Below are 27,072 nucleotides of genomic sequence, written 5' to 3' on the forward strand. Positions count from 1 at the left end.
TCAGTTCAGATGATCCTATTATTTAAAAAGGGGGGGGGGGGTAAGGGAGGTTACAAAGTGGTTTATGGCAGCCTTGTGGCGACAAATGGAAACCCCAAAGCCCAGCACTGCGGACTTGTTAAGAACACAGTGGCCCATTGACTCGCTGGCCCTCGTGCCAGGAAGGATTATTATCACACTACGCTGCAACATCGGGAAATCACTCGAGCTAAAAGGGAAAGACCAGGACGGAGTCCACACTATGGCTATGCCACACATAGTCCCTCTTCAGGCCACTGTCTGACGCGCTTAGTATTCGGGCCACCTGGACAATGAACAGAAGCAGGCTCACCATCACTCACTCGCAGCGTGGCTGCCTCCCTGACATTTCCCATCACCTGCCCTCCTGTTAGGAAAGCAATTACTTACCAGAGCTCTCTTGGGATCAAAGCTCCGCCACTCCCAGCAGGCCTGTGTTCGCGTATATTTGGCTGTGCACACACACATGTGCACACACATGCATGCACACATGTACACACACGCATGCACTCTGCAGGGCCACTTAGAGATTCACAAGTCAGGGCAATTGGTGGCACTTGAGGCCAGGCCACCAGCACAGGGAGCACAATGCAGCTTTTCTCTTTCAAGGGGTGTTTGCTCAGCGCTCACAGCTCCTGAGCCCGGGCAGGGTTACGAACGGAGGAAGACTTTTCAGCGCCTGGAAGGAATCCCAGCATAGGCTGCTCCCTTCTTTCCAACTCTGCCATGCACAATGGTCCTTCCAGGACGGGAAGGCAGGAAGACAGAGGAGGGGGCAGGGTAGAGCCAACACAGACACATGGACAGAGGGTCCCCGAGGGACCGGGAACAAGCCTAGCGACTCAAGGTTCTCCTTTAAGAGCTCTGCACTCCACCCTGTGCCTGTAAATCCACGTAAGGGGAGAAACAGTCCTTAGGCTGCAGCTGGGTGCCAGGCAGGGCCAGGGACAAAATTGAGGAGGCTTTAAATACGTCCGGGATGTGGCGTTTGAGAGCAGAAGGAAAGATGAAACCAGAGGCCAGGAAAACGGCAGCAGTTCAAATCCTGCTACTGCAACACCCTGTTGGGCCAAAAGGTGAAATGAAGAAAAAGACGTAGCACAGCCCCCGTTATATAGTAAGATTAAACTAAAAGGCAGCCTTCTTCTATTCCTCGATAGTTGCATTAGGCAAATGGTGATGTTAGTTTTGCAGAATATTGTGCAGGCAAAAACAAGCAACAAAGAACACAGAAAAAACGAAAACAAAAGGTGACGCCAAAAGTGAGACTCAAACCATGTGGCCTGAGATTCTGTCTCCGAAAACTCCAACTGGGGACCAAGACTAAAAGACACCATTGGAAATGCAAATGCACGCGAGTTTTGTTAAGTATGAAGTTGTTTTGAATAACACGTGTGGTTTACATGGGGGTGAAAAACAGAAACTCCCAGAGCACCTCAGAGGACTGGCAGCCGAGAAAAGCGCCAACTCTCCATATCCAGGAGGCCAGCGAGCTTCCCCCGTGCCCATGGTCAAGTCCAGCTGGACTGTGGAGTCAGCATCTTCCATCACCTTTCTCCTTCCCGAGCGGCCAGCCACAGCCCTTGCAGCCTCCGAATGGGACATCTGTGGGCTGCCTGCCTCAGAACTAAGTTTTTCCACCTTCTCTGGCCCCTTGGTGGCACAGCCCCACAATGCCACGCGCCTGTCCCACCCCCAGCAAACCTGGTGCGCTCCTCAGCCCACAGTTCAGTCTCCACTCCCCTCCCCATGACCTAGCCCACAGGTTCCACGTCCTCCTTGGTCTTGACCACTGCAAGCAGCAGGCACTCTTGCCCATTCAGTCCCTATTCACTGCCTTTGGTTGTTCATTTCACACCTTCTCTTCCGACTGACTCAGGCGGAGCCTCTGGCTGAGCCTGGGGCTCTGTCTACTTCACCTTTGTCCTCCCAGCCTGTGCCAGCCATTCAAGCCAGCTTTGAGGAATGAATAAACGGCTCCTCCCTGTCTCCCTGGATTGGGGTTGGGACAATAGGGGCAAAGAGACCTGAAAATGAAATGAAATGGGCATGGCTGCCCTTGTACACAACAGCCCTGAGAATCTGCTGGAGAAGAATAAAATCAGCCAGTGTGGGGAGACTTGGAGAGGGGAGGGGATTGCCAACATCATCCCAGACCCCTTTGGGGAGCAGGAACAATGCAATGGGAGGGTCACATCCTTCCTGGCTGGGAGCGGGGCTGGACCAAGTTCCAATCTTCCACTTACTTTAATTGCCAGGAAACAGACCTTCTCCGTCTGTCATTATGACTTAATTAAGTCCTAACAGGCTGAAAGGAGGAAGCCAGGTCCATTAAAGCTGCCTGGCAAGGTGGGACAGATGGATCAGGAGCCGGGGCTGGAAGAGCTAAAGACCAGACACTGCTCAGCCCCCAGGTGCAGCCTGCAGCCCCCACCCCCACCCCAGCTCCACCCCAGCCACCCACATGGCATGTTTCTGGTTAACCCATTCATTGCCCCATATTAAAGTCTGGACACACACAGGACTCAATGCCACTTTCTCAGAAACATACTAAGCGAAGGAAACCAGGTGCAAAACAGACTATGGATGTATAATTCCGTGAGTACAAAATGTGCACAGAAGGTAAACTGACAGAGCAGACCCGCAGGAGCCCAGCGCTGGCCATGGAAGTGGAGAGTGACGGCTGACGGGCACGAGAAAACCTTCGGGGGTTGATGAAAATGTTCTGAGACTGTGCTGTGCTGCCGGTCGCACAACTTTACACGTTTACTAAACCTCACTGGGTTCTCCATCTACCATACATGAATTCACAGTATGCAAATGGACCTCAATAAAGCGGGTTTAAAAATGAAAAGTGCGGGTGCTAGGTAGAGGCGCACAGGCACCAGAATAAAGCATCACTCGCAAACCCCTCACCTGTTGCCAACGAGCTTTACCAAGACTGTCCCCTGCCCTCGGACACGACAAGCCCCCCGAGTCAGTGGGCTGGACAGACGAGGGGCTTCCAGGTCAGACAGGCCGAGCCCCTCACTGGCTGTTCGATCCTGGGCCGGCTTCCCAACTTCCCCAGCCTCAGTTTTCTCATCTGTGAAATGATGCTAATAATACTCACCTGCATGAAGAATGTCACCAGAAGATGGCATGTCCCAGGCACGCCAATGCCATTTTTAGTGCTTTCTTTCCATTTAACAGGCATTTCAAGAGACTGTGCTAGATGTTTTCTTTGGAGGGTGCCAAAGTCATAGAATAAGCCCTCTCTCTTTTCAAGTTTACAACCTTGTTAATAGACTCAAAAAGCCCCTCAAGGTAGTTGAGGATGGAACCTCACAACCCTGGTCTAAAAAGTCAGGGCTGAACCCTGTTCAGCTAACCTTGTGGATGAGGTGGCGGTCCCACTCATGGAAGCGTCCACACACAGCTGCTTTCCCATTTCCTTCCTCCTGTTACATGAGCTTCCGGCTGCTCCTGAATGGTGGAATGCTGCCTCCTCCTCTCCCTGCCACCTGGAGGCTTTGGGGCTCCCCCTAGTGCCTTTCGGGGGGCCAGAAGCAGGGCACTGATAGGACCAGTTGTCAGAGCCCAGCTGCCCGGAACTCATAACCTCATTGTTAAAACTAACACTCTTTTTTTTTTTAAAAGAAAAAGGTTTCACTTTAATATAATGCTGTTATCTTAAAAATAAATAAATAAATAAAAATAAAATAAAAATAAAAAGTCAGGGCTGAGAAGTCCAGAGTGGGCAGCCATAGCTGGAGGGGAGGGGTCCCCAGGAGGAAGTCTCAGAGTTGCTGGGGGCCGACGAGAGACAGGAAGGTCCAGGAAGAACACAGCTTTGCAACGCGTTTCAAATGCAGACCCTGCCACATCCCAGCTGTGACACTGGGCAGGATTCTGGACATCTCAGGCCGCACCAGTGAAACCAGACACAAATGGAATCCCTTCCAATGTTCATGTCAGGAGGAAAGAGACAGCATGTGTAAAGAATGTCACTGGGCCTGGCACATAGTAGGTGCTCAGTTGTCACTGGGCGCCTTGCACCCGTAGGAGAGGTGGTCCTGCTCTGGCAAGAGGAGGAGGAAGAGTGTTCCAGGCAGGAGAACACCCTGCGTTACCATGCAGATGAGGCTGGGCTGTGCAGGGGCCCTGAGGGGCTGGCCTCGCAGGATACGCTTTCCTTGGTCCTTCCTTCCTCCCTCAGAAAACCTCCTGGACTCCACAGCTCAGAACTGCAAAGCGAGCCCCGCACAGCAGCTTTCCTCCTTCCTCCTTCTCAGCCCTGGGTCCCCTTACTGTGACACCAGCCAGACCTCAGATGGTGATTAAGGAGGACACAAGGCATTTCCTTTGGGGAAGAAACAGGGTCCCATTGGCATCTGTCTCAGCCTGTGTGGGCTGTCTTCATGAGCCTATTGTGTCACCCTAAAGGAAGAATGGGAGAAGAGCAAAGGGGAGAAAGAGGAAAACCACATCGGCAATGTGGGCCTGGCGGGCAGCCAGAGTCAGCTGGGCCGGCCGGGAGCTCGGAGGGAGCCAGGGCTGGACAGAGGCAAGGAGAACAGCAGGACGGGCAGACAGGGAACCCCCATCCTCCTTCCACTGCCCAGGGGCTGGGATGGACCTGGGGCCTTCCCCAGGCTCCCCCTCAAATGCAAAAACTACAACATGATGACCCAAACACTCCTGCAAGCTGACTTGTCAACAAGTAGCAAGGAAGACACCATTTGACTCTGGGAGGGAACACTGCCCTTTAGAGTTGACACAGCCAAGCTGGCCAGTGGGTGACCTTGAGCCCAGCACTGGACCTCTGTGAGCTTCAGGCTCTGCCACCGGAAGACAAGGATAAACCCTTGCAGCCCTTGCAAGGCTATTGGGAGGGCTGATATCACAGCAGAACGCTTGGCACAGAGCAGCCCTCCAGGTCACTGCCAACACTGCCTACTACTTAGCCCAGGAGCCCGACGGCTTGGGTTTGGAGCCAAGTGGCACCCGTTAATAGCTGTGTGATCTCTGATAAGTTACTTTCCCTCTCTGTGCCTCGGCCTCTTCATCTGTAATAGGGAGCATAGCAACACCTTCCTCATCGGGTCATCGTGAGGAATAAACGAGTGTGCGTGTGTGCACGCGTGTCTGTGCATGCCCGCATGTCCAGTATTCCGCTCTTATCTTTGGTTTCTCTTTCCACGGTTTCAATGAACCGCAGTCAATCATGGTCTAAAAAAAATTAAACGGAAAATTCCAGATATAAACACTTCCTAAGTTTTAAATTGTGCACCATTGTGAGTATTGCAATGAAATCTCTTACTGTCCAGCTCCGTCCTGCCGGGCAGGTGAATCACCCCTTTGCCCAGTGTCTCCACCCTGCAGACGCCTCACCTGGTAGTCAGGAAGTAGCCGTCTCGGTGTCCCCGTATCACAGTGCTGATGTCCAAGTCACCCTTGTTTTACTTAATAATAGTCCCCAAGTGCAAGAACAGTGATGCTGGCAATTCAGATATGCCAAAAGGAAGCCGTAACGGGCTGCTTTTCCGTGAAAAGGGATGTATGTACAGCAATAACCATCGTACATATAGGGTTGGGTACGATCTGCGGTTTCAGGCATCCACTGGGGGTCTGGGAATGAGTGGGAGACGGCTGTGTGCATGTGCCTGGTGTGTGTGTCCTAGAAGGATCAATGGTTGGAACAAAATGTGCCATTGTGTTAGCAACTACTATTACCAGCTTATAATGCTATTAACACTTATTGTTACAACCTCCACAATGCAGGCGGACTTTCCCAGGATGTGCCTCTCCTGATAGAGGCCACATGAGGGGTTAAGCGGGCCCCTGGGCTTTCTCAGTGTGATCTGACTGCCCCTGAGCAGAGTCTGTCAGAGCTAAGCGTCCACACCCAGCACTGGGGTTCTCCATCACAGCTCCCAATGGCAGGTGGCTGGCAGTCCAAGTTCACCCAGCAGGGGGCTTCTGAGGGGCACTCAGGGTCCTCACTTTGGTCCTGGGAGCAAGGCGCCTCACCAGAGGGGCGGCTGCCACTTGCCCTCTCGCGGGGCTGCTGTGCTGGTGGAGTCCTTCCACAGACACAAGGCGTGAGCAAGGCCAAACTCACCAAGGACTGCAGGCTCACACCAGACAGGGCTGTGCTTCTGCCAAGGGGGACGGGTGATGGGAGCCAACCAGGGGTCCTCAAGCCCCTCTGCTTAATATATATATATGTATGTGTGTGTGTGTGTGTATGCATGTATGTGTGTGTATGTATGTATCAGTACTTAGAAGCAAAAGTGAGTCACTGGATTTGGGGCTACAAGTCCACAGGGGTGTCTGCATAAAAGATGGAATAGTGGAGAGGTGCTCAGGGGGTGGCCTTGGAGGGTCTCAAGAGGGACGTGCTCCAGCACGATCTCTCTGCTTCCTCCTGTGGCCTCCAGACACCCAAGTCTCCACCAGTGCAGTGTGGGCAGCTGAAGGGCATCCCGTGTGTGTCCTTCTGCCCAGATCCCGGAGCTGTCTGCCTCCAGGCTCCAGGGCCTTCTCTGTCCAGCGCCAGAGGGAGGCGAAACTGCAGCCTGCCAGGAATCCCCGAATCCAGGCACACTCCCATCCATCCTCCCTCCCAAATCCCAGGGAGACTGTCATGTGGTGTCTTCTCTTGGGCCATCCCAAGGAGCAGAGCTAAGGAGGGGTTCCCCCAAACCTGCCCCAGAATGCAAGGCATTGGGACCAGCCGCCTCAGCAACTCCCACCGAGCTTGGTGACCTGGTCTTCGCAAGCCCGTTTTAGGGGCCCAGGTCCCCAGCACAGAAGCAGCGATTCTCCCAGCACCGAGGCCTCCTCACACGCCTCTCCCTGCCCGCCATGCCTTGCTTGCTCTGACCTCCCTAAACAAAGGTGCTTTTCTCCCGGTTCCTTGGGGTCACCACATTTTCGTCAGACCTGTGCTTGTTTTCCTTCTGCTCGGGCCCATCTTGGCTTGCCTCCCCAGGCACCCCCGTACCCTGGAGACAAACCCCGTATTGTTTTCATAGACCTAATAAATGACAACACTCCCCCACCTCCTGCTCCGCTGGCCCGCCAGCTCGGTCTTCCCTCTAAAGTCTCCCTTGTGTGAAGTGTCGCCTCCCCCCAACCAGAGAACAGGAGTCTTATGTCAAGCAGGGAGAGAGACCTGCTAACGTGCCCCCCTCCATTTGTGTGTTATCAGGCGAAGGCTCCATCCTGAGAAAGGCGGCATCAGTGGGCCAGCCCAGCCCCTGCCTCCCGCCCAGCCCTGGAATCCAAGGGAACAGCAAAGGTGGGAATTAACAATGCCCGTGACAAAACAGAAGGCTGTTCCGTACGTTTTCCAAAACACATCTTTCATCAACGAGAAGGCTCCTCCTTGCCCCTTGAAAAAGTCAACGATCAAAGGGGCAGAAAAGGAATTAAGCCGAGCACAGCCTGACATTTTCTCCCCACCAGTCAAATCGATTGATGCATTCGATCAGGGTGCTCTGGGAATGTTGGCACCGAGGGAGGTGGGTTATCGATAAGAAGGGCTTTCTCTGAGCTATTTGAGTGGGCTGCGTCAGTGTGCGGCAGTGACAAGCCAAACTAAGACACATGTCACCCTGCCCAAACACACTCACACACGGCTTGTTCCACCGTCTACAAAACAACATCCAGAGCCTGCCACTTTCGTCGGGTTCGTGAAAGAAGCTGGAAGGGGACAGCAGCCACCCTAGCTCGGCGCCCACTGTCCAAGCCCTGACCTCACGTTCACTAACCACCCATTGGTGCTGTCACAATGGGGAAGCCAAGCACCGGGGAGGTGAGCACGGTGACTTCTGATCCCAACCCGACCTGCCTGCTCCTCTGTGCCCTCGGTGAGGCCACCGCTGCAAACGTCCCACCTCCCCCAGGGTGACACACTAACCAGAGCAGGAGCAACATGAACCACAGGGAGATGCAAGATGGAGAACGGGGAGACAGAGAAGTCCACACACAAACGCAGTCACACTTATAAAGCCACCTGTATGCACATCCTAAACCATGTGACTGACTTTTATTTTTAGAGCGGGACAGAACTTCAGGACTCATCCCAGGTATTTTGCCTACGAAATAAACAGAGGCACAGAGAGGGAGACGCACTTGCCCAAGGTCAGTCCTCTGGGAAGTAACAAGCTAAGACGGAGACCCAGACCCTTCAACCCTGGGACAGTGCAACCCTCACCCTCCTCCTACACATCCCCAGCGTCCAGACTGCGGAGACTGAAACCTAGATGATGCAATAAGTGCATCCAAAATGCATGGACGAAATCAGGGCTCACAGTGTGGGAAAGGTACAGAAATGACCAGGGCACGCCTGTAAGGGTGGCCACCCGGCCGGGAGTGACCCCAGGGAGGGTGAGAACCCAATCCATCCCCATCTGCCATCTGGCCCCATCTAGCGGACACTGCTATCCATCGTGGTGCTAAGTGTCCCTGAGGATTATTCTGGAGCCTATGGTTGGAAGGGGCTCCAGGGCAGTAATTCTCATTCCCTTCGTCCAGTCCTGGGAGACTCGGGAATGACACCTCAAGGAAGCAGAGACCCACAGCCCGACTGTCTAAGACGGATCTGCCACTGTTCCTCCAATAAGTCTCACATCCGCCCCCACTCCATATCCTCACCCCCGCTGGCACCACGCTTCCCTCACCACCCCCACCAAGGACAGGAACCTTGGCTCCTCGTGTGCTCCACCCCTCCCTCCCAAATCTTCCCACCTGCTCCCTCTCCTTTGTGCAGTCATGAGTGCCTGTGGGGCCACAGAACGTGGAACGGAGCACATTTTATTTCTCATGTGAACCCTTTCAGCTCCATCCTGAATTCCCCAAACCACCCTCCCTCCTGCCTCTCCCCCAGGCCCGCACCTGCTCACAGCACAGAGGGCGTTCTGAGATCCGCCCCCTCCTACAGGACGTCCATCGCAGAGCCCAGGAGAGTCTGCCGTCCACACAAGGTCAAGCTCTCACAAATCCCTCCTCCGCCACTTCCCAGCATTTCAGGAGTGACCCTTGCCTTCCCGTTCACACTCTTAAGCAGGCCCGGGTGGAACCTGACCTCCCGTCCAGTCCTGGAGCATAAGGGGGACTCAGCCAGACAGAGGAAGGCCCAGGAGCCTCCTGTCCCTGGAGTACGAGCCCGTGACAGCCCTGACAGCTGTGATATGTGAACGTGGACTCTGAACTGGGAAGGCCCCTCAGCTGCCACTGCACTGCCAGGCCACTTACTTCTGGAACGGGGAGAAAGGACAGGGCCATACAGAGATGGGACTCAGGCAACTTGGGAATTTCAGGAGCCCTCTTTCCTGGCTCCCCCCTCCTCCCCCGACTCATACACATGCATCCAACCCCAGGGCCCAGCGCTCACCCTGAGAAAAGGAGGAAAGAGTCACAGACTTGGGGCTGGAAGCCAGGTCAAGGTTCCTTTCTAAGGCATTCTTGGGGAAGGGTGTTTCTTGGCCAAGCTCCAGCAAGGTCCCCCAACACGGCTTGTTTGCAGCTGGGCGCCTCCCTCCCAACCCAGGGGAGCTGCAGTGGCTCCACCCTCTTTGTGGTCTCCCCACTGGAGGGACCATGTCGGAGGCCCACAGGGCAGCTATCACACATGGCTTCATTCTCTGTCACCTAAGTGGCAGATTCCCAGACAGTGCAGGGTGGAGGGGCCAGGGAAAGGCAGGCAGGGAGTGGACAAGACCAAAACCAAAGCCAGCGGCAGAAGGCAAGAGCCTGGCAGCACCCTCGTCCCCTCAGCAATGCCCACCCGTCCGGGAGCTGCCCTGCGTCCTCCAGCCTCACCTCCAGCTCTGCAGCAGGTGGAGGCTTGGGAATCAGACACAGCAGTGCTGGAACCTCAGGGATGCCACTGCTGGGTGACATCAGGCGACACACTTGCCTTCTCTGAGCCTAGCCTTCCAGGTCTGTAGGATGCTGTGAGGATTGAGACGCTGATCCAGTGCAAAATACTTAGTAGGTGTGCAACAAACATTAGTCCAATGCAAATAGGTAATCATGGAAATTTCTAGTTTCCAAACTCTATGCCACATATATACTGTGTTTCCCTGAAAATAAGACCAGATCTTATATTAATTTTTGCTCCAAAAGATGCATTAGAGCTTATGTCCAGGGGATGTCATCCTGAAACATCATGCTAGGGCTTCTTTTCTGGTTAGGTCTTATTTTCAGGGAAACACAGTAGCAAAGCCTATACCAGAGAGTTATGATTGTAACACGTGTGGGAGCCAGGGAGGGGGGACCAACACCCCCACACACACCCAGATCGGTCCCCTACCAACACGGCACACACATACACACACCTAAATGGGGCGTGCATGTATGTGCACCACCCCCCCAGGAGGCTAAGTTTATCCACAATGTTTGCCATTAGACCAAGAATCTTCTGAAACACACACAGTGGAGACCAGCCCACAGAATAGGTGAGTTTTTCCTTATCCAAATAGGCAGCAGAAAGAAACTAGGGATTCCTATCTGGGAAACAGATAAACCTGCCACGGAGCTTCTCAGTGACCTAGCGCACAGAGAGGACGGGATTCCGCAGAGTTGATTCAGGGCCGTGCTGAGATGGCCCCTAAAAATGAGATGATAAGATAATAACCCAGAGTCTGGCCACAGACCCCTCCCTGTCTGCTCAGACCCCTGGTCTGCAGCACAGAGTCTCTGCTGGTCCCCCTGCGGGGGTGAAAGAAAGGGGGTTTTGTCCTTCCCCCCCCTCGGGTCTGAGTGAGTTTATCTGACACTCCAGCCGTCTTTGTAAACTGAGTGTCCCAGGATAAACGCTCCCTTAAGAGTCCCTTGGCCGGGGACAGAGGGACCCTCTCCAGAGGAGAATGGGGAGCTTGTTCTGATGGTCTTTTAATATGGGGGGCGGGGTGTCACCGAGGACAGGCCTCCAACGGACTCTCACAGAAGGGTCTCTGTGCTGGCGCTACAGTGGAAGGAATTCTTAAAGACACAGACACTGAAACGGGGACTGGTTTTTTTTTCCCCCTAAGAGGAAGGAGGGGGTTTAGGACAGGAAGAAGAAAGGGGTGAGGAGGGGACTTCTCACTCCCCAGAACTCAGGTTGTAACACGGCAGCTCAGCCTTCAGAATAAGGGAAAGGCAGGTCCACCGGCGACCCCACAGAGCAGACGTCTACTTGCCTGGTTGTTTGCTTGGCGGTTGCTGGTCTGCCTCCCAGATGCAGGAGGGGAACCCACCAGCAAGCAGGAAAGAATCTCATTTTTACCCAAGTGAAGGGCCTCTGTTACACTGCCCTGAAAGATCAACGCTTTGAAGGCAGTTTGAGTCCAAATGTTCACTCTGGAAAGGGAGAGGCAGAGCGCCCCCAGGCCCCTGAATAAATAAAATTCTCTCCAGCCACAGAGCAAGGAGGGTAATTTACTCTAGGAGTTGTTTGTCTTGGTACACGGTCACCGGTCACCGTAACAGATTTCTGAAGGCATCCCAAACTATCACAAATGATGTTTTATAAAAGATGGCCCTGCGAGACTGTTTTATGTTTTGATTTCCTTGATGTTTAATTGAGTACTTCTCTAAGAAGCTGAGCAGTGCAGCAGAAAGAGCTGGGAGCTGTGTGACCACTGGGAACAATCAGGTGTTTCTTCTTGCTCGCCTTGCTCATGGTCATCCACAGAAAACAGAAAAACAAGCCGTTATCCTCCATGTTGCAACTAATCGAGGGATCATAACCAGGTCTGGCAACTAAGTTTGCGAACTTGTTGCAAGGATGTTGCTGACCTTTTTGGTATCAGAGGGGTTCGTTAAGATTTGTACCAACTGGACAAACAGTGAACCAAGTTTACTATTTGGAAGTGCTGCAAAGGCTGCGTGAAAAGAGTTAGCCAAAAACGACCTGAAGTTTTCGCCAATAATTCATGGCTCGGCTCTTGCATCACGACAATGCACCAGCTCACACGGTACTGTCTGTGAGGGAGTTTTTAGCCAGTAAACAAATCACTGTATTGGAACACCCTCCTTACTCACCTGATCTGGCCCCCATGACTTCTTTCTTTACCCAAAGATAAAGGAAATATTGAAAGGAAGACATTTTGATGACATTGAGGGCAATATGACGACAGCTCTGATGGCTGTTCCAGAAAGAATTCCAAAATCGCTTTGAAGGGTGGATTAGGCACTGGCGTCAGTGCATAGCTTCCCAAGGGGAGTACTTCGAAGGTGACCATAGTGATATTCAGCAATGAGATATGTAGCACTTTTTCTAGGATGAGTTCACGAACTTAATTGTCAGACTTCATAGTACATGTCTAAGGTACACAGGAGGAAACTGAGGCCCCAGGATGTGCCGTCACTCACCCAAAGCCACAGGCAAATTAGGAGACTGAAACTGGACAAAACCCAGGACTCTCGGCTAGCCACTATTTTAAGGCATAGGAATAGATACATAGAATGGGCAGGACTACTCTGAGCAAAGACCAGTGACACCTTCCTTCCGAAAGAGAGACATGTAGGTGTTTGCCCAGTGGGATGTGTTGGGCTAATAAGGCAGCCCGAGTCCATGCACCAGCACCCACAGCCACACAGCAGCTAAACAGCAGAGCCACACAGGCCTCCAACCTGTCAAGTCACCAAGTCTACAAGTCAGCGAATCAGAGAGTGCACACTTCTGATTTTATTGACGATAAAAGAGCCATGCTTGCGAAACAACTGTGACAGTAATATAACGATATTGATTAATAATATAACAATCTTCTAGGCTGTTAGTAGCTCAAGGAAAGGAAAGATTGGCTGAAAAAGAAACTGTCACAAAAATAGAGTTAGCACTTCATTGATGAGTTTCTTCAAGTATAGCCTGGGCAACCACTGGACAAAAATACTGGACTCTATGTCCCCTCCACCTGCGAGTGTCACTGAGTCTGCACTAAGATTAGGAAAGGAGGGGAGAAGGGCACAGCCCGTGAGGAAAGGGGCCACAACAGGTTTCAGGGAAGAACAGTTTGCAACAAGCCCACTGCAGACCCCACAAAGAAAGGGCCGGCCTCATGGCCTCCCCTCCCCACACCCCACTCCTATTGGCCCACTCAAGCCAACAGAGGTCCCTGGGGCTGGTCACTCACCACATGTGCCTTGCACTTTAGAGTGTACACACCACCTTTGCATAAGTCATTTTACTCAAGCCAGTGGAGGCTGCAGACCAAACTCTACACTGCCAAGAAGAAAGCCAGAAGTGAACGGCACCTCTGGGGTAGGAAGTGGAAAGCAACTGAATCCAGCCACATCGGAGCAGAGGCACAACTGTGCATCCCAAGCAGATATAGCCATGGAGCTGGTTCATTTCTTCAAGATGGGACACACAGTGTAAGCCAATAAGGGAAGATTCGGTTCACTTCATCCAATGAATGAGACACACTCTGACTCCTATCCCCCTCCCTCAATCTCAAGGTCACAGGCTCCGTAAGGTTCGTTGTGCAAAGGACAGAAAGCATGGTGGCTGGTGGGAGTGCCGCTCAGATGGCACAAGGATTTCTCACCTGGCCCCTATCCCCTTTGCAGGTGATGGTGGTAGAGCATCAGGTAGCTCTCTCCAATTTCCAGGTATAACATCCGAGGGTCACGTCTAGCCATGTGTCTGCTACGCAAGCGCAGCTGAGCTTGGAGCTCCAGGAGTAAAGCGCACACAGCACTGTCCTGGTAACTGAGTTAGAATCACAACCCTCGCACTCAACGCCTTGATAACAGACCCGCCTATGTTCTTGTCCCACTCACACGTGTGTAACCCAACCTTACAAGCCTTCATCAGCGAGGATGCTAGAACCTACCCAGAACCATCACTCTAAATGCCAACGATTGATCGCAGGAGATGGGAAACGCGATTTCAACTCAGTATGTTCCTGTGATTTCGACAAGAAGGGAACTGATGATGCTGATGCCTGTTCTGGACTGGACCATGGATCCCGCCTCTGGATCCTGAGTCCACCTGGCCAGCTGGGGGAGGCGTACGATTACTTACAGCGCTCCAAAACAGCTTTTACCTCTGTAGAGAGGAACAGGAGGACAACAAAACAGAAGAGGTAGACGTGGAGGAAAAGCCTGGAACCTGGGAAGCAGTTCAGGAGAGCTCCCTGTCAGGGAAAACGCTGGCAGATGAACCTTTCACTCAGTCATGGTGTTAGTTATTTTAACATTGACTTCGCTGTCTCACCTGTAGGAGAGAGAAGCCTACCGCCAGCTCTGCTCCCAAAAGGATGCAGGCCTCACCTCCATCGGGAAACGCTGCTTTAGACTTGCACAGCGGGTTACTGGGAAGGAAGACCTGAAGGATGAATCATCGTTATAGAGACATTATCAAATCCATTTGACTTGTGATTTCTAGCACTTTCCGAGCAGCAGGGAACCAAGCTTGCAGTGAGATGGGCGCGGTCACATGCAAACCTGGAGCAGGTAAGTTCTGGCTCTGCTGCTGACCAGCAGGGCAACTTTGGACAAGTAATGCAAGCCCTGGGAGCCTCGGCTTCCGTGTCTACGAAATGGGGAATAGAAAATACACAGCTAGCAATGCTTCCTCGGACATCTGTCACCTTTATTACATGACAATCAGCCGTCTTCTCCCACTGCACCACCCTCCCTAAAACAGCCATTCAGACGCAAGCTTCAGAATAGAAATAACCTATCACCATGACAATGAGCTATTTCCTCACAATGCCGAACAAGGACAGCTGGTGGCACTTGCCAGGGCAGCATGGCTTCCTTTAAGAGCTCACACAACCCATGAGCATGAGTCACTGCTCCTTAAACAAAGCCGACCTGTGTAACGTGCGAAACGTGTGGACAGGCAGGCACGCTAGGGTTCCCACCTTGAGATCAGTGTGGCCTGGAGAGCAAGGCTGTCATCTTACATGGCGCCCCCCAAAGTTGGGGCACAAATTAGCACATGAATGTACAAACACAATGGAGCCTCTAAAGAAGTCCACTCACATGTGCCGGCTCCTGGACAAGCCCTCTTCTGGCCAAACCGGGTGTTCAGTCTCGCCCCAGCACAGGAGCCCAGGGAGGAGACTGCACAAACCCATTGGTCCCAGCTCCATCAGGCTTTTTGCACCAGGAATGGACCCAAATTTGCCTCGTCCAGGTAGACCGGGAGCAACACCACTCGGTCCTGCTAGGAATTAGGGAAGGTGTTTTGTTTGCTTTGAAGAAATCTCAGGTGGGAAGTACCACTGCCCCCATCGCTGCTATTCCAGTAACAACTCTTGTATGCAGGTAAATGAGAGCCCCACCATGGGCGACCTGCTGCGAGGCTGGACTTAGAGACCCAAGGGCCAAATTCCCAAGTCGCTGACGGAGCAAAAACAGACTCTCGGGGTCAGAGACTGGGGGAAGGAAGCCCTGTGGGGGCTCATTCATGTCTCAAGGTTCACTGAGCGTCCCCATGCCCCTGCTCTCCCCCAGGTACTAGTCTACAAAGGCAAACAAAATGAATTACCTTCCCCCACCACACATTCTGGGGTGTCATCCTGTAGCCCCTTCACTCATAGTCAGCATTTGGTGTTGTCTCTACACCTGTCCCTGCTTCCTGAGGATCCCAGTTTCCACCGGAAGAACCCCGGGTGGCTTTGCAGAGGGAAGCTGCCTCCCCAGGTGCCAGGCACGTGACCACAGGACAGCCTGTCCACGTGCCCTTCTCCTAGACGCAGGGGCAGGGCCGGCCCTCAGCAATGCTGAGCAATCCCATTCTCTTGCTCTGGGTCCACAGAAGCAGGAAGCCTGCAAACGCTTCTGCTCTTTCCACTCCCACCAGGGAAGTAAAGCTAATTAGAATTAGAGAAAAACAGAGAGCCACCAAATCACCCAAAAGCACCACCCCTAGACTTCAGTTATATGAACAACCAAACAATCGTTTAAGCCAGTTAGAGTTGATTTCTCTGTAACTTGCAACTAAAAGCGACCAACCTAAAAAATATCCTTCTTTTATGATGGAGGAATTGAGCCCAGAGAGGTCCAGCAACTTGCACAAAGACACACAGACACTGGGGACTGGAGCAGGACGGGACCCCAGTGTCAGGCGTTGCCAAGACCTGAGTTAGAACCAGGACTCCATTCTTCAAAACTGTGGGGCCTCACAGACATTCCTTGAGGTCTCTAAGCCCTACGTCAGAGATAGTAATAACCCCCTCCAGGCCCTCCAGAGATTAAGGAAAATAAACACTGGGAACCACTTGCTCCAAGCAGGTAAAAAGTTGGCATCTCTCTTCTTCCCTATGTAACACTGCTGCTCCGGTAGCCAGCGCTGGTTGGCAAATCGTATTTCTTGCACTCTTACACAGGGATGTTTGGGTGTAGTTTAGGGGACAGGTGACGTCGAATGGCCAGTTTGACCTGTGAACCATGTATGCAGCCACACAGCCTCTTCCCCAAGTCGGTGGCCCACAGACAGATATCCAGGATGACAAGGGCAGAGAGGAAGGGTTTGGGGAAGGGGGGATGAGTCAGCTTCAAAATACAGTGAAGGAGGTGAAGGGAAGGGAACAGGGTAAAAGGAGGGCACAGAAAGGGACGAGGAAAACAATTCTAGGAAAGGTGGAAACGTCCAGCGGTCAGGGTGGCATGAGAAACTGGGACTGTCTCAGCTCTCTGGTTAACCACATTCCTGGTTTCCACTTTAGAAATTTAATTGTAAACCTAAACATCTACCTTTCCCCACTGGCTTGCCAGTGGTCATGGATTCTCTCAGATTCAGTGAAATGTCCCTCGGCGTTACCCTGGGGCCACTAAACAAGTCTGGGGAGGGTCCCGGGCAGGCACCCTCTCCCCTCCCAGAGGGAAGAAAGCCACTGGGCTTGGGACGTCTGTTCTGTCATCCCAGCCACAGGAATAACAGTTTTGTTTCTTGCCACTTCCTTTTAAAAATAAAAAGAAATATCGTAATGAAAAAAAAAAAAAAGAAAAAGAGCCACATTCATGGTGGCACCAGGGGCACAAGTTCCCTTTCCTTCCACCACGTGGGGAAGGGTACAGAGGCCGTGTGAGGCAAAGGGGTACAGAGCTGAGGAGCAGACACAATTGGTCCCCAGGGCCAACAAAACCACTTACTGCCAACGCCTAACCCCCACCCCTTTGAGGCCGGACACATGCTTGGGATGCTCAATGACAAACGGGGACAAACCGGAACAGACAGAGCTTTCAGGGCTCACACACAGCTTCAGGAAGAAAACCCCAGAAAGGATGCAACCGTCTTAACCCAGCCACTGACTGGGGCTCGTCACCGGAGCCACCACAGACATCTGACATCTCAGAACTGTGCTCAAAAAGGCATTTCTGAAGCCACTCGACTGGGCAGAAAAGGGTTCTACGGAAAAATAATTGTTCAATTTTTTTTTTGCAAAATAAAACCCTACACTCAGCAAACTTCATACATGAAATGTGACCATGTAGGACAAGTGGGCAGAGAGGACTCCCCCTGGAGTTCTCTCAAATCCTGAATCCAACCTCCATTTGCCAACCCCCCCACCCCCGCCCCGCCACCAATGCTTCCAAAATAGTTGCTTTTCACAGTGTGTGCTCCCTTAGGAACTCGGGGCCCATCTGTGGGGTCAGTACCTACCTGTGCCACTTCATTCACCTAAGCCTTAATGTTCTCTTCTGAAAAATGGGGATGGCACCTGACTATTCCACCAGCATGAGGTGACAGATGGGATATGGGCACAAAAGCACTTGAAAACATCTAGTGCAAATAATTGGGACCTAAGGAACATGCTAGATCGCCAAACGCTTTAATTTAGAAAGAATAGATGCTGCAGACTGGGAGCTGAGTCACATGAACTCTGCTGTCCCATAGGTCCCTGGGCACTCAGCTCCTAGCAAAGATTCTTCCTCAAAGATAAAAGGAGATCCCACCTGCTCCCGGAATGTACGTGGAAACAAATCTAACTGTCCTGGTCAATCTACCTTTAAAATTAGTTAAGTGCCTCTTCACATCCACGGGGATGGCTATCTATCCAAAAACAAAAAAGTGTCGGCACAGAAGTAGAGAAAGTGGAACCCTTGGGCCTTGCTGGTGGGAATATAAAAGGCTGCAGCTGCTGTGGAAAATACGGCAGTTCCTCCAAAAATTACGCACAGAATTATCATGTGAGCCAGCAATTCTACTTCTGGGTTATACACAAAAGAACTGAAAACAGGGACTGAGGTATTTGTGCACGCTTGTTCATGGCAGCATTATTCACAACAGCCAAAAGGTGGAAGCGACCCAAGTGTCCAGCAACGAAGGAATGGTAAACAAAATGTGGTCTATTCGTAGAAAGGAACAGTATTCAGCCTGAACATGAGAGGAAATTCTGACACCTGCTACAACACAGATGAACCTTCAGGACTTTATGCTAAATGACGTAAGTCAGACACAAAGGACAAATACTGCATGATTCCACTCAAGATGAGATGCCTATTGTAGTCAGATTCATAGTGACGGAGAGTAGAATGGAAGTTGCCAGGGGTTGGGGCCGGGGTATGGGGAGTTAGCGTTTAATGGGCACAGAGTTTGCATTTGGGGAAGATGAAAAGTTCTGGACACGGATGGTGGTGATGGTTGCACAACAATGTGAATGGGCATCATGCCACTTACTGCACATTTAAAAATGGCTAAGATGGTAAACTTCATGTTATGTACACTTTAACACAAGTTATAAAAAAGAAATGATGGTTAAAATTTTTAAAAATTAGTTAAATGAAGAAGACACAACTGCAGAGATGGTAAGTGTCACTTAGGGCTCCTGAGGGCTTCGCTTACACACTGAAGAACATGTCCCCACAGGCTAGCATCTCAGCCACCTGACCTTCCATGCCTAAAACTCAACCCCTCCCCACCTCGGCTGCCGAAGCAAGTCGGCTTCCCACTGCCCCAAAGAGCCTATGTGCCAGAGAACTGAAGTGATTGCATCAATGTCGAAAGAAGCATCCAGCAGCCCCTCAGTAGCTGTAGAATTAACGACAGACGAAGTCTAAAGCAAAGGATCGAAAGGTGTCTAGAATAAGGGAAAATGCCATTGATGTCTTGAAAACCTGGCTGAAATCCCCAATGAATTATCCGGTGGGATTGCTGGGCAGGCAGAGATGGTCTTTCCTGCCCTGTCCCAGTCAGTCAAAGACGGAAAGGGAAGGAAATTGCAACAGTGAAATGAAGTCAAGGGCCCACACTCTTTAGGCAAAGGAAGTGGGTCTGAAAACCATTAAAATCAGCTGCTATCAGAGGCATTTTCGAAACCACTGGGGGCCTCACAGACCTCAGGGGAGAGACTGCAGGTCTGATTTATTTCTGGAGACCCAGAACAGCTGTGCCTTTTTCATTCGCCCAAAGGTAGCCACTTCTGTCTTAACTGACTACAAAAGGCACCTGGATTCAAGACTTTTATGTAAAAACCTGTAGCAACAAACCAAATATGGGAGGAGGTGATGATTCATATTACAGAAAAAAATTCTTTGACAGAAACTTGCCACTCCAGCATTCCTCTAAGTTGCACGCTTCCTCCAGGCCTTTCATATATCATGTGATGAACAGATTGGTTTGATAGAGACGTTTCTCTGGGCACAAACCTGGTCTTTTACTTAAAGCAAGAGAGCCCAAGGGATTTTGAACAGACCATCTTTAGCCAATGGCACAGGTCAAAGGGAAGAAATTCACCCAGGACCATTCTCATCCTCATGTGAAGTGAGCTGAGTACATCTGTCATACAAAGAAGGGGGTGCTTGCTAACTCACTGTGGAGGACCCGAACCAGCTCCATGATAACAGGGGATATCACCTAGGATGGTGGTGGCCAGAAGTAGCAGTGGTCTCCATGGGCACGCAAACAAATGTACCAGGAAGCTACCCATGAAAGGGCATCTTCCAAGCTCCCGGGGAACTCACAATGTCCTCACCGCCCTCCTCCCCAAGGGAGAGACTGCAAATTTCATTTATTCCTAAAGCCCAGAAACACAATTCATCTTTTGCCCAAATGCAGCCATTTCTGTCTTAACCAAGCACAAAGGGCATCTGACTTTAGGACGTCTGTATTAACACGTGTACCAACAAATCAAGTAAATGTGTGTGTGGATCCACGTCGGGTGGAGGTAAGTCAGGAAGGCTTCCTGAGGGAGGAGAAAAGAGAAGCACTATGGCTGGGGAAGCCTCAGTAGGAAAGGGTTCAATTCGGGTTTGCACTGGCCAAGAAGTCAGTCTATGTTTCTTAAAGTGTCCATTTGTATTGGAGTGTCCTGGCCAGGGTGTTCAAAACGCAGATCTCTGAGCACTCCCTACCCCCACACATACCAAAATAGAACCTCTAAAATTGGGGGGAGGGCAGGATGGCTGTTGAGAATACTCATTTTTACCAAATTCTCCAGGCAATTCATTTTCATGCAAACCACAACTTGAAGGCCAGAGGACTGGTGGGGCAGCTCTATGTGCAGAGTCTGAACTGGACCCACACTGATCTGGGAAGAGCAGCGGCTCCTGCCAAGGGAGGTGGGGGGTGAGGAGCCCCAGAGGAGACGGACAAGGCAGGTGCAGACAGAAGGCTGTTCCATCACAACATCCCAGCCCTGCTCCCACGGACACTTCCTGTTATGATTCTCCCTGGAGCTAGCTGGTTACAGAAAATGTGCGTGCCATGCAGGAGGGGCGAGGGAGAGGGGGGAGGGGAGAGGGGATGAGCATCTTTCAGTTTACAAGCTATAAGCTGGGAGCGTTTCAAAGAAGAAAGGAAACATCAGGTGTCGGCGACCAACCATACGGTAACACTAACAGAGAAACTGTTGTGTTGAGAGTTAAGTAATCTCAAAAGGTAAGGACCTACCTTTTGAGGATCCTACGCAAATACCACCGTCACTCTATGCGGGTGACCACTGCAAGCAAGCTGGGGCAGACAGCGATACTGGAAGGAGTCAGCCCTAGTTCGCGTGTGGATTGTGACGGACGGTTTAGACCAATGGGGTCTCGGTTGTGGGGAACAGAAGGGCTTCTTTCATGCGTTTCCTCAACTTCTCAAGCCTCTCTTCTGCAAAGACACTCGCCAGCCTCCATCCACATCCGTGGCTTCCAAAACCCCCTTCAAGCTGGCTCTCCTCACTCTTCCTGGAAGAAACAAATCCCCTAAAGAAAAGGGGGAATCACTTCCTGGCCCAAGACTGCTGGACAATCCCCTAAATCCATTCTGAGCGGAGAGTAGAACCCTGTGTTCCTTTAAATCTGCCCAGATCACCAGGAAGTGCTCTTTGCTGGGTTTGCACACTGAGTGCCCGACACACCTGCTGCTCAGTGGTGGCATGAGTCACCCACACGGGCATGGCATGTAGGACATGTCAACGGTAGATTCGGGGCTTGGCGGCTGGCTGCTCTCACGCACACCGGATGTCATCCATCCATCTACCCCACAGGAGACATGTCAGGGCAGAGCAGGCTGTAACCCAGTTTTCACTAACCAACTCATTCCCAATAGAGGTCTGAGAAGGAAGGAGGGAGCACGCAGAGATGCTTCCCCCACCGCGGTCAGGGCTCCCCGCCCCTCTGGGCTGGGAGGGTCTCATCTGCTCTGCGGGCCATAGATAGGAAGGGGGAACAAGTTAACCTGGGAAAGAAGATGAAGATGGAGGGGCCTTCTCACCTGGAAACCTTCTCCAGAATAAGTCCTACTCTCCTGCACAGCAGAGCACCCAGAGTTTACAATACTGCATTGTACACTTAAACGTTTGCTAAGAGGGTAGATCTTGTAAGTATTCTTATCACTCACACACACACAACAATAAAGTGGGTGGGAGGAAACTTTTGGAGGTGATGAATGTTCATGGCATAGAATTGGGGCTTTCATGGTTATGTACTTATCACCAGACTCATCAAGTTGTATGCATTAAAAATGTACAACTTTTTGTGTGGCAATCATATCTCAATAAAGAGGTGTTTTTTTTTTTATTAAAAAAATGGTCTGTGGAACCCTCAACTCCTACTTTTTTTTTTTTACAAGACAGAATTTTCTGCACTGCAGGATCTTAAATCATAAAAGGAACATTAGCGGGACAACTGGAGAAAAGGGAGTAAGGCCTGGACTTCACAGATTCTATCAGTGTTGATGCTCTGGGTCTGAACCTCTGGGCTGTGGATAGGAACATGTTAACGTTTAAGGAGGCTGGGTGAAGGATAGAGGGAAACTCCAGGTACCATTTTTGCAACTGTCCTATAAATCTAGATTTATATCAAAATCAAAACTTAATTTTTTTCAAACAGACGACAACATTTTTAATCCAGCTGCCAAATAAATCTCACCTTATGGGATGGCTAACATAATTTACATCGTAGTCCTGAAGGCACATTTTACCCATCTCATACTTTGCTGCTTGAAAAACAACAACAACCAAAAACCCCCAATGTACTCTGGCTCCCAGACATGGCAGCGACCGATGGGTGAGTGGCGCTCTCTGCCCTCAAGCCAACCTCGGAAATGCCCAGAGGAATGGCATGCCTCTGACTTAAAGCAATGTCAGTGATTCCTAAGAATTTTCCAAAGGAAATGATCCCAACTGTGGACAAACCCTTATGTACAAAACACTCACCAATCAATGCATTACTTCTAAGGGTAAAAATTTGGAAACACCTTGGTATTCAACAATGGGGGATTGTCAAGCAAATTATGATTCAACCAACTGTTCATGGGGAAATGTCCACATAAAGTCCAGGGGAGAAAGCGCAGGAAACAATGTTGTATATATTATAGCTGTTTCAGCAGTGAGGAAATAGGTCCCACTGCCAGCAACTACTGTGGGAACTGGGTGGTTTTCCCTGCTTTTTGCGTCTTTTTTTTTTTTTTTTTTGGTAGTTTTCCATAAAGGATAGAGAAATAGCATGGATTGCTTTAAAAAAAACCACACGGGTGGCACAGGTGGAGCAATGGGTAATCAGTGAGACAGCTTCAATAGTCCCTCTCCCAAGGTCTGGAAGGGGGAGGGTGGGTTCTGCCACAAGGAACGTTATTGCACCAGCATGGGCAGATCCTGGGACCTGCTGCGGCCAGTACCCCCTCCTGGGGGAGGGGGCAGTACCAACACACATCACCTCTTGGCCTACGGTGCCTAGCCCTCCCTTCTTCCCCAAGCAGGTACTCAGTGGAGGCAATGGCACTCTGAGCACGTATCAAGAGAGACTTCTGACAGCTTCCAGAAGTTTTCTATGTAGGAGGGACTTCTGGACGGGAACCGATCATCACACAGGCTGCCAGTAGGGTGGGGGGGGGAGGGGAGGAATCCCACATGTGGGAAAGCATCTCCAGGAAACCACCTGAATTCGGGGGGGGGGGGGGGGAAGTCCTGGGGTTGAGGACGAGCGCCAAAGTGGGAGAAGAGAAAGTTTATCTGTACATCCAGGCGGACTAGCTCAGTCATTCATTCAAGGAACATCGCATCGCGCCTACTCAGTGACAGGTACCTTGCCGCCCCAAACAGCGCCAACACAAAAGGATAAGAAAAGGGGGTGTGATAGATACAAGAGCGATTTGCTTTCAGTTCAGGACTCAAGACTAAGCCCTCTCCCCACGCCGGGCAGGAAACCTCTTCCATTAACGAGCCGCGAAGGGTGCGGGGAGGAAGGGCCGGCAGCTGGACGCACTGGACCAATTCCTGCTTCCTCCCACCCATTCAGAAACCTGCCCACCCCATACCGGCGTCTGCCTGACGGGTGGGCCAGTCCTTGCAGTGAAGCCGACCAGGGACATGCAGAAACACCCCCGTCCCCTAACCCCGCGGTGATAAGAGACTCGGCCAGATCAGCTTCCCCAAGCGCTGCGCTCCAGTCGCATTCTGAGTCGCCAGCGGCCAGACCTCAGGAGCTTATCGAGGCGGTTCCGCTCCCAAAATAACGGGCCCGAGAGGGCGACAAGGCGAAAAGGTAAGTGCAAGGGCCACGCAGGGCTCAGAGGAACGCGGGGCCTTTAACCAGGCTGGGAGCTAGATCCCGCGGAACAGTCAGCAGCTTGGCGGCGCTGGGAGCTGCAGGGCGCTGACCACCAGGACCCGGGCGATCAGCGCCGTCTGGAGACAGAGGGATGGTGGCTAAAACGTCCTCCGAGAAGACGTCAATCACAAGAAGAAAATTTTCGACCCATAACCTCGAGACCTCCGGAAAGCGACGCGGAGGGGTGGGGGTGGGGAGTCAATTCAAATTCGTCCCCCGAATTGCAGGGAAACTTACCTCCAGGTGAGCGACCCGACTGTTCTGTAGAATGAATCAATCCACGGATGGAGACGAGGTCGTGGGTCTTCTGAGTCCGGCTGATACGCACCAAGTAATCCACGTTAAGGGGTCCGGAGTCCCCCACCCCATTGCTCACTTTCCATCCAAGGCCAAAGAGCTGGCAGCCGGCCTCTGCGCTCAGGACCCGCGGAGATCGCGGGGAGTTCACTGGCTGGGGTTCCCAAGCGCCGCATTCCCGGGCCGGGGGACCGCCGCACGAAACAGGCGGATGCTGGGCGCTCCGCCGCCCCCGGCGAGGGCATTCCGCCTCCTCGCACCGGGACAGCACCCAGCCTGGACGCAGCTTCTGGCCTTCCTTGGCTGCGCATCTCCAGCGCGAACCCAGATTCCCGCCGGAACCTCTCTGCCAAGCCCAGGAAAGTACCAAGGGCAAATCCGCTCTCGACCTCGGGTTTGCAGGTCTGCAGGGCCCAGGCAGAGTAGGGTGGGCGCCCGCAGGGAAAGAGAGGCCCGGGGAGGGAAAGGCAGATTGGCGGGTGCCAGCTGTGGCGGCCGTGTCCACCCAGCACCACCAGCACACCGCGCGCCCGCACCGCCTCCGCACTCTGCCCAGGGCCTGGCCATTCGGCCCTTATATATCAGCGGGTCCCGAAGAGGGGCGGGGCGGGGCAGGCGGAACGCGGGGAGGGGCGGCGAGAGGAGCCGAACTGCTTCCTGGGAGATGTAGTTCTGTTTTCCTAGGCAAAACAAATGGAGCATCGGTAGGGATGGTTGGGATCTATGGCCAACACCTGTCCTCGCTTGCTCCCTTCCTTCCTAGAGGAAGCTGGGATTCCAGCCTCACTGTCAACTCTGTTAGGTCTAGGTTAGCCTTTGTGCATATGGTGGGTTGCATCAAGCCCCTAAATGCCGCCCAGGATGACAAACCTTCGTACATACTCCGTGAGTCAGACAAACGCAGCTAGGTTGCAGTTGCCGCCTGCCATTAACTGGCTGTGTGACCTTCATGGAGGAGTTACTACCACACCTCGGATTCTTCATCTGACACAGATAGAGGATATTAGTGTCCGCTTCCGTGGAATTTTAGAGGGACGTGACCAGCCATTGTTGGCCAGCACAGGGTGGCCTGATCTCCCCATCTCTATTATGAACAACCGTGGTTTCCTTACACGTGTTGTTTAAGCAAACTTGCTTTCAAGTCTTCACTTCCACAAACCAATTGCCACCCTGAGAACCCTCCTCGATTAAAATTCTGAAGCTGCCATTGTCCTTATTCAGGCTTCAGTTTCTGCAGCGGTCTCCTCATTCATTCAACACCTGAGCACCTGCGCACACTGGGAGCCTAAAAGCAGAAATCCTCCCCCAAGGAGCTCCCGGTCAAGTGAGAGGAGGAAGCGGCATTGTGATCCTTGTGTGGATGTGAAAGAAACGGTATGGTCCCTGGGGAACCTAACCCTGCCTGGGGATATCAGCCAAGAAGTCCAGAGGGCAGTGTCTGAGATGCTGAGATGCGTCTGCACTGGGTAGGAAACAGCCAAACAAAAGACACACAAACCCAACCGACAACAACAAAGGCAGAGAGCCTTCTCTGTGGAGGAAACATTGAGGGTACAAAAGAAGAAAGGGGACATGGTGAAGAGGAGGGCAGGGGCTTAGTTTTCTAGGGTACCTGTACACACTGGGTGGCTTAGAGCACAGAAATGTATTGTCTCAGTCCTGGAAGATATTTATAGATATGGGGGCCTACATGGGTTAGTATACACACAAGTATCTCCCTGCTTGCTCTGCTGAGAGCACCTAGAAGCAATGACAGCCCAGCAGCAATGCGTACTAGATCCATGGTTTGTTTCTAATGCTGTTGTCCAGTAAAAGGAACCAGGACTTCTCAGAGCAATGGCTGATTCTAGGACTAGGGCAGGAAATATACCAGATGAGCCTGGAGCATCCTCTGGTGCCAGAAAGTAAGAAAGTGTGAACACACACACACACACACACACACACGCCCCCCACAGTGACAGAGAATGTCCAAGGGATACAGAAAAGCCAACTGAGAGAGCTCCTAATAGCCAAAGTTGGGGAACAATCTGAGCAATAAAATAAGTACAGTATTATTGGATTATAACCCAAAGTAGAAAATATTCATGAGTCCATACTGATATAATAAGATAATTGAAAAAATGTATATGAGGGACAATAAACAAATCCAAGCTGGAAGCAGTTAAGCAACTTGATTAATGTCACAGAGCAAATACATAGCAGAGCCAGGGCTCAAGCCCAGAGCCCCCTCTCAGAAACATCTCCCTGCCACTCTACAGTTCCACATAGTGTGTCTATAAATATTCCGGCAGCAAGGGCTGAACCTTTTCCCACTTGGACCCACTGCCCTGGGTGCAGAGCAGGTGCTCAGCACAGCTGGTGTAAGAAGGTGGATGAACAGGTAGAGAGCACCCAGCACACAGCCTTGCCAACAACAGGCACTCGACAAATGGTAGCAGTCCAGGGAGTCCTCTGGCTCCCCTGTCCTTCCATCCGCCTCCTCCCTACCCCACCTGTGGTCTCCCATCACCCATTCTACTTCCCCTGTTGAAAGGCGATGTCTCCAAAGGCCCTGTGACAGTGACAAGCAAGGGCCAGATGTAAAAGGGCCAGAGTGGAGGAAAGAGAGGCCAGTGTAATGTACAGTCTGGCCTCAGGTTAAATGTGTACCAGACTAGATCCTGGGCTCAACGTCCAGGCTCCGTTATTTTCCAGTGCAGTGACTTAGGCAAGGTACTGACAGGTCTGTGCCTCAGGTAAGTGTAATATAAGGAATTATTATTATTGTCATCGTAACAGTTTCTACAACATGCA

General features: G+C 51.8%; 1 protein-coding gene across 1 annotated transcript in view; it reads right to left on the bottom strand.

Annotated features, from left to right (window-relative positions):
- Window positions 1-25,159, bottom strand: part of LOC109451865 (uncharacterized) — a 209,554-nt gene extending 184,395 nt beyond the window's left edge. Inside the window, exons 1-2 of the mRNA XM_074319365.1 lie at window positions 25,150-25,159; window positions 24,220-24,852 (exon numbers count right to left, since the gene is read on the bottom strand). Of these exons, the coding sequence (XP_074175466.1) occupies window positions 24,220-24,852; window positions 25,150-25,159 (643 nt within the window). The remainder of the gene's footprint in view (window positions 1-24,219; window positions 24,853-25,149) is intronic.
- Between the last annotated feature and the right edge of the window lie 1,913 nt (window positions 25,160-27,072).

The sequence above is a fragment of the Rhinolophus sinicus genome, linkage group LG15, assembly GCF_036562045.2.
Source record: "Rhinolophus sinicus isolate RSC01 linkage group LG15, ASM3656204v1, whole genome shotgun sequence".
Classification (NCBI taxonomy): domain Eukaryota; kingdom Metazoa; phylum Chordata; class Mammalia; order Chiroptera; family Rhinolophidae; genus Rhinolophus; species Rhinolophus sinicus.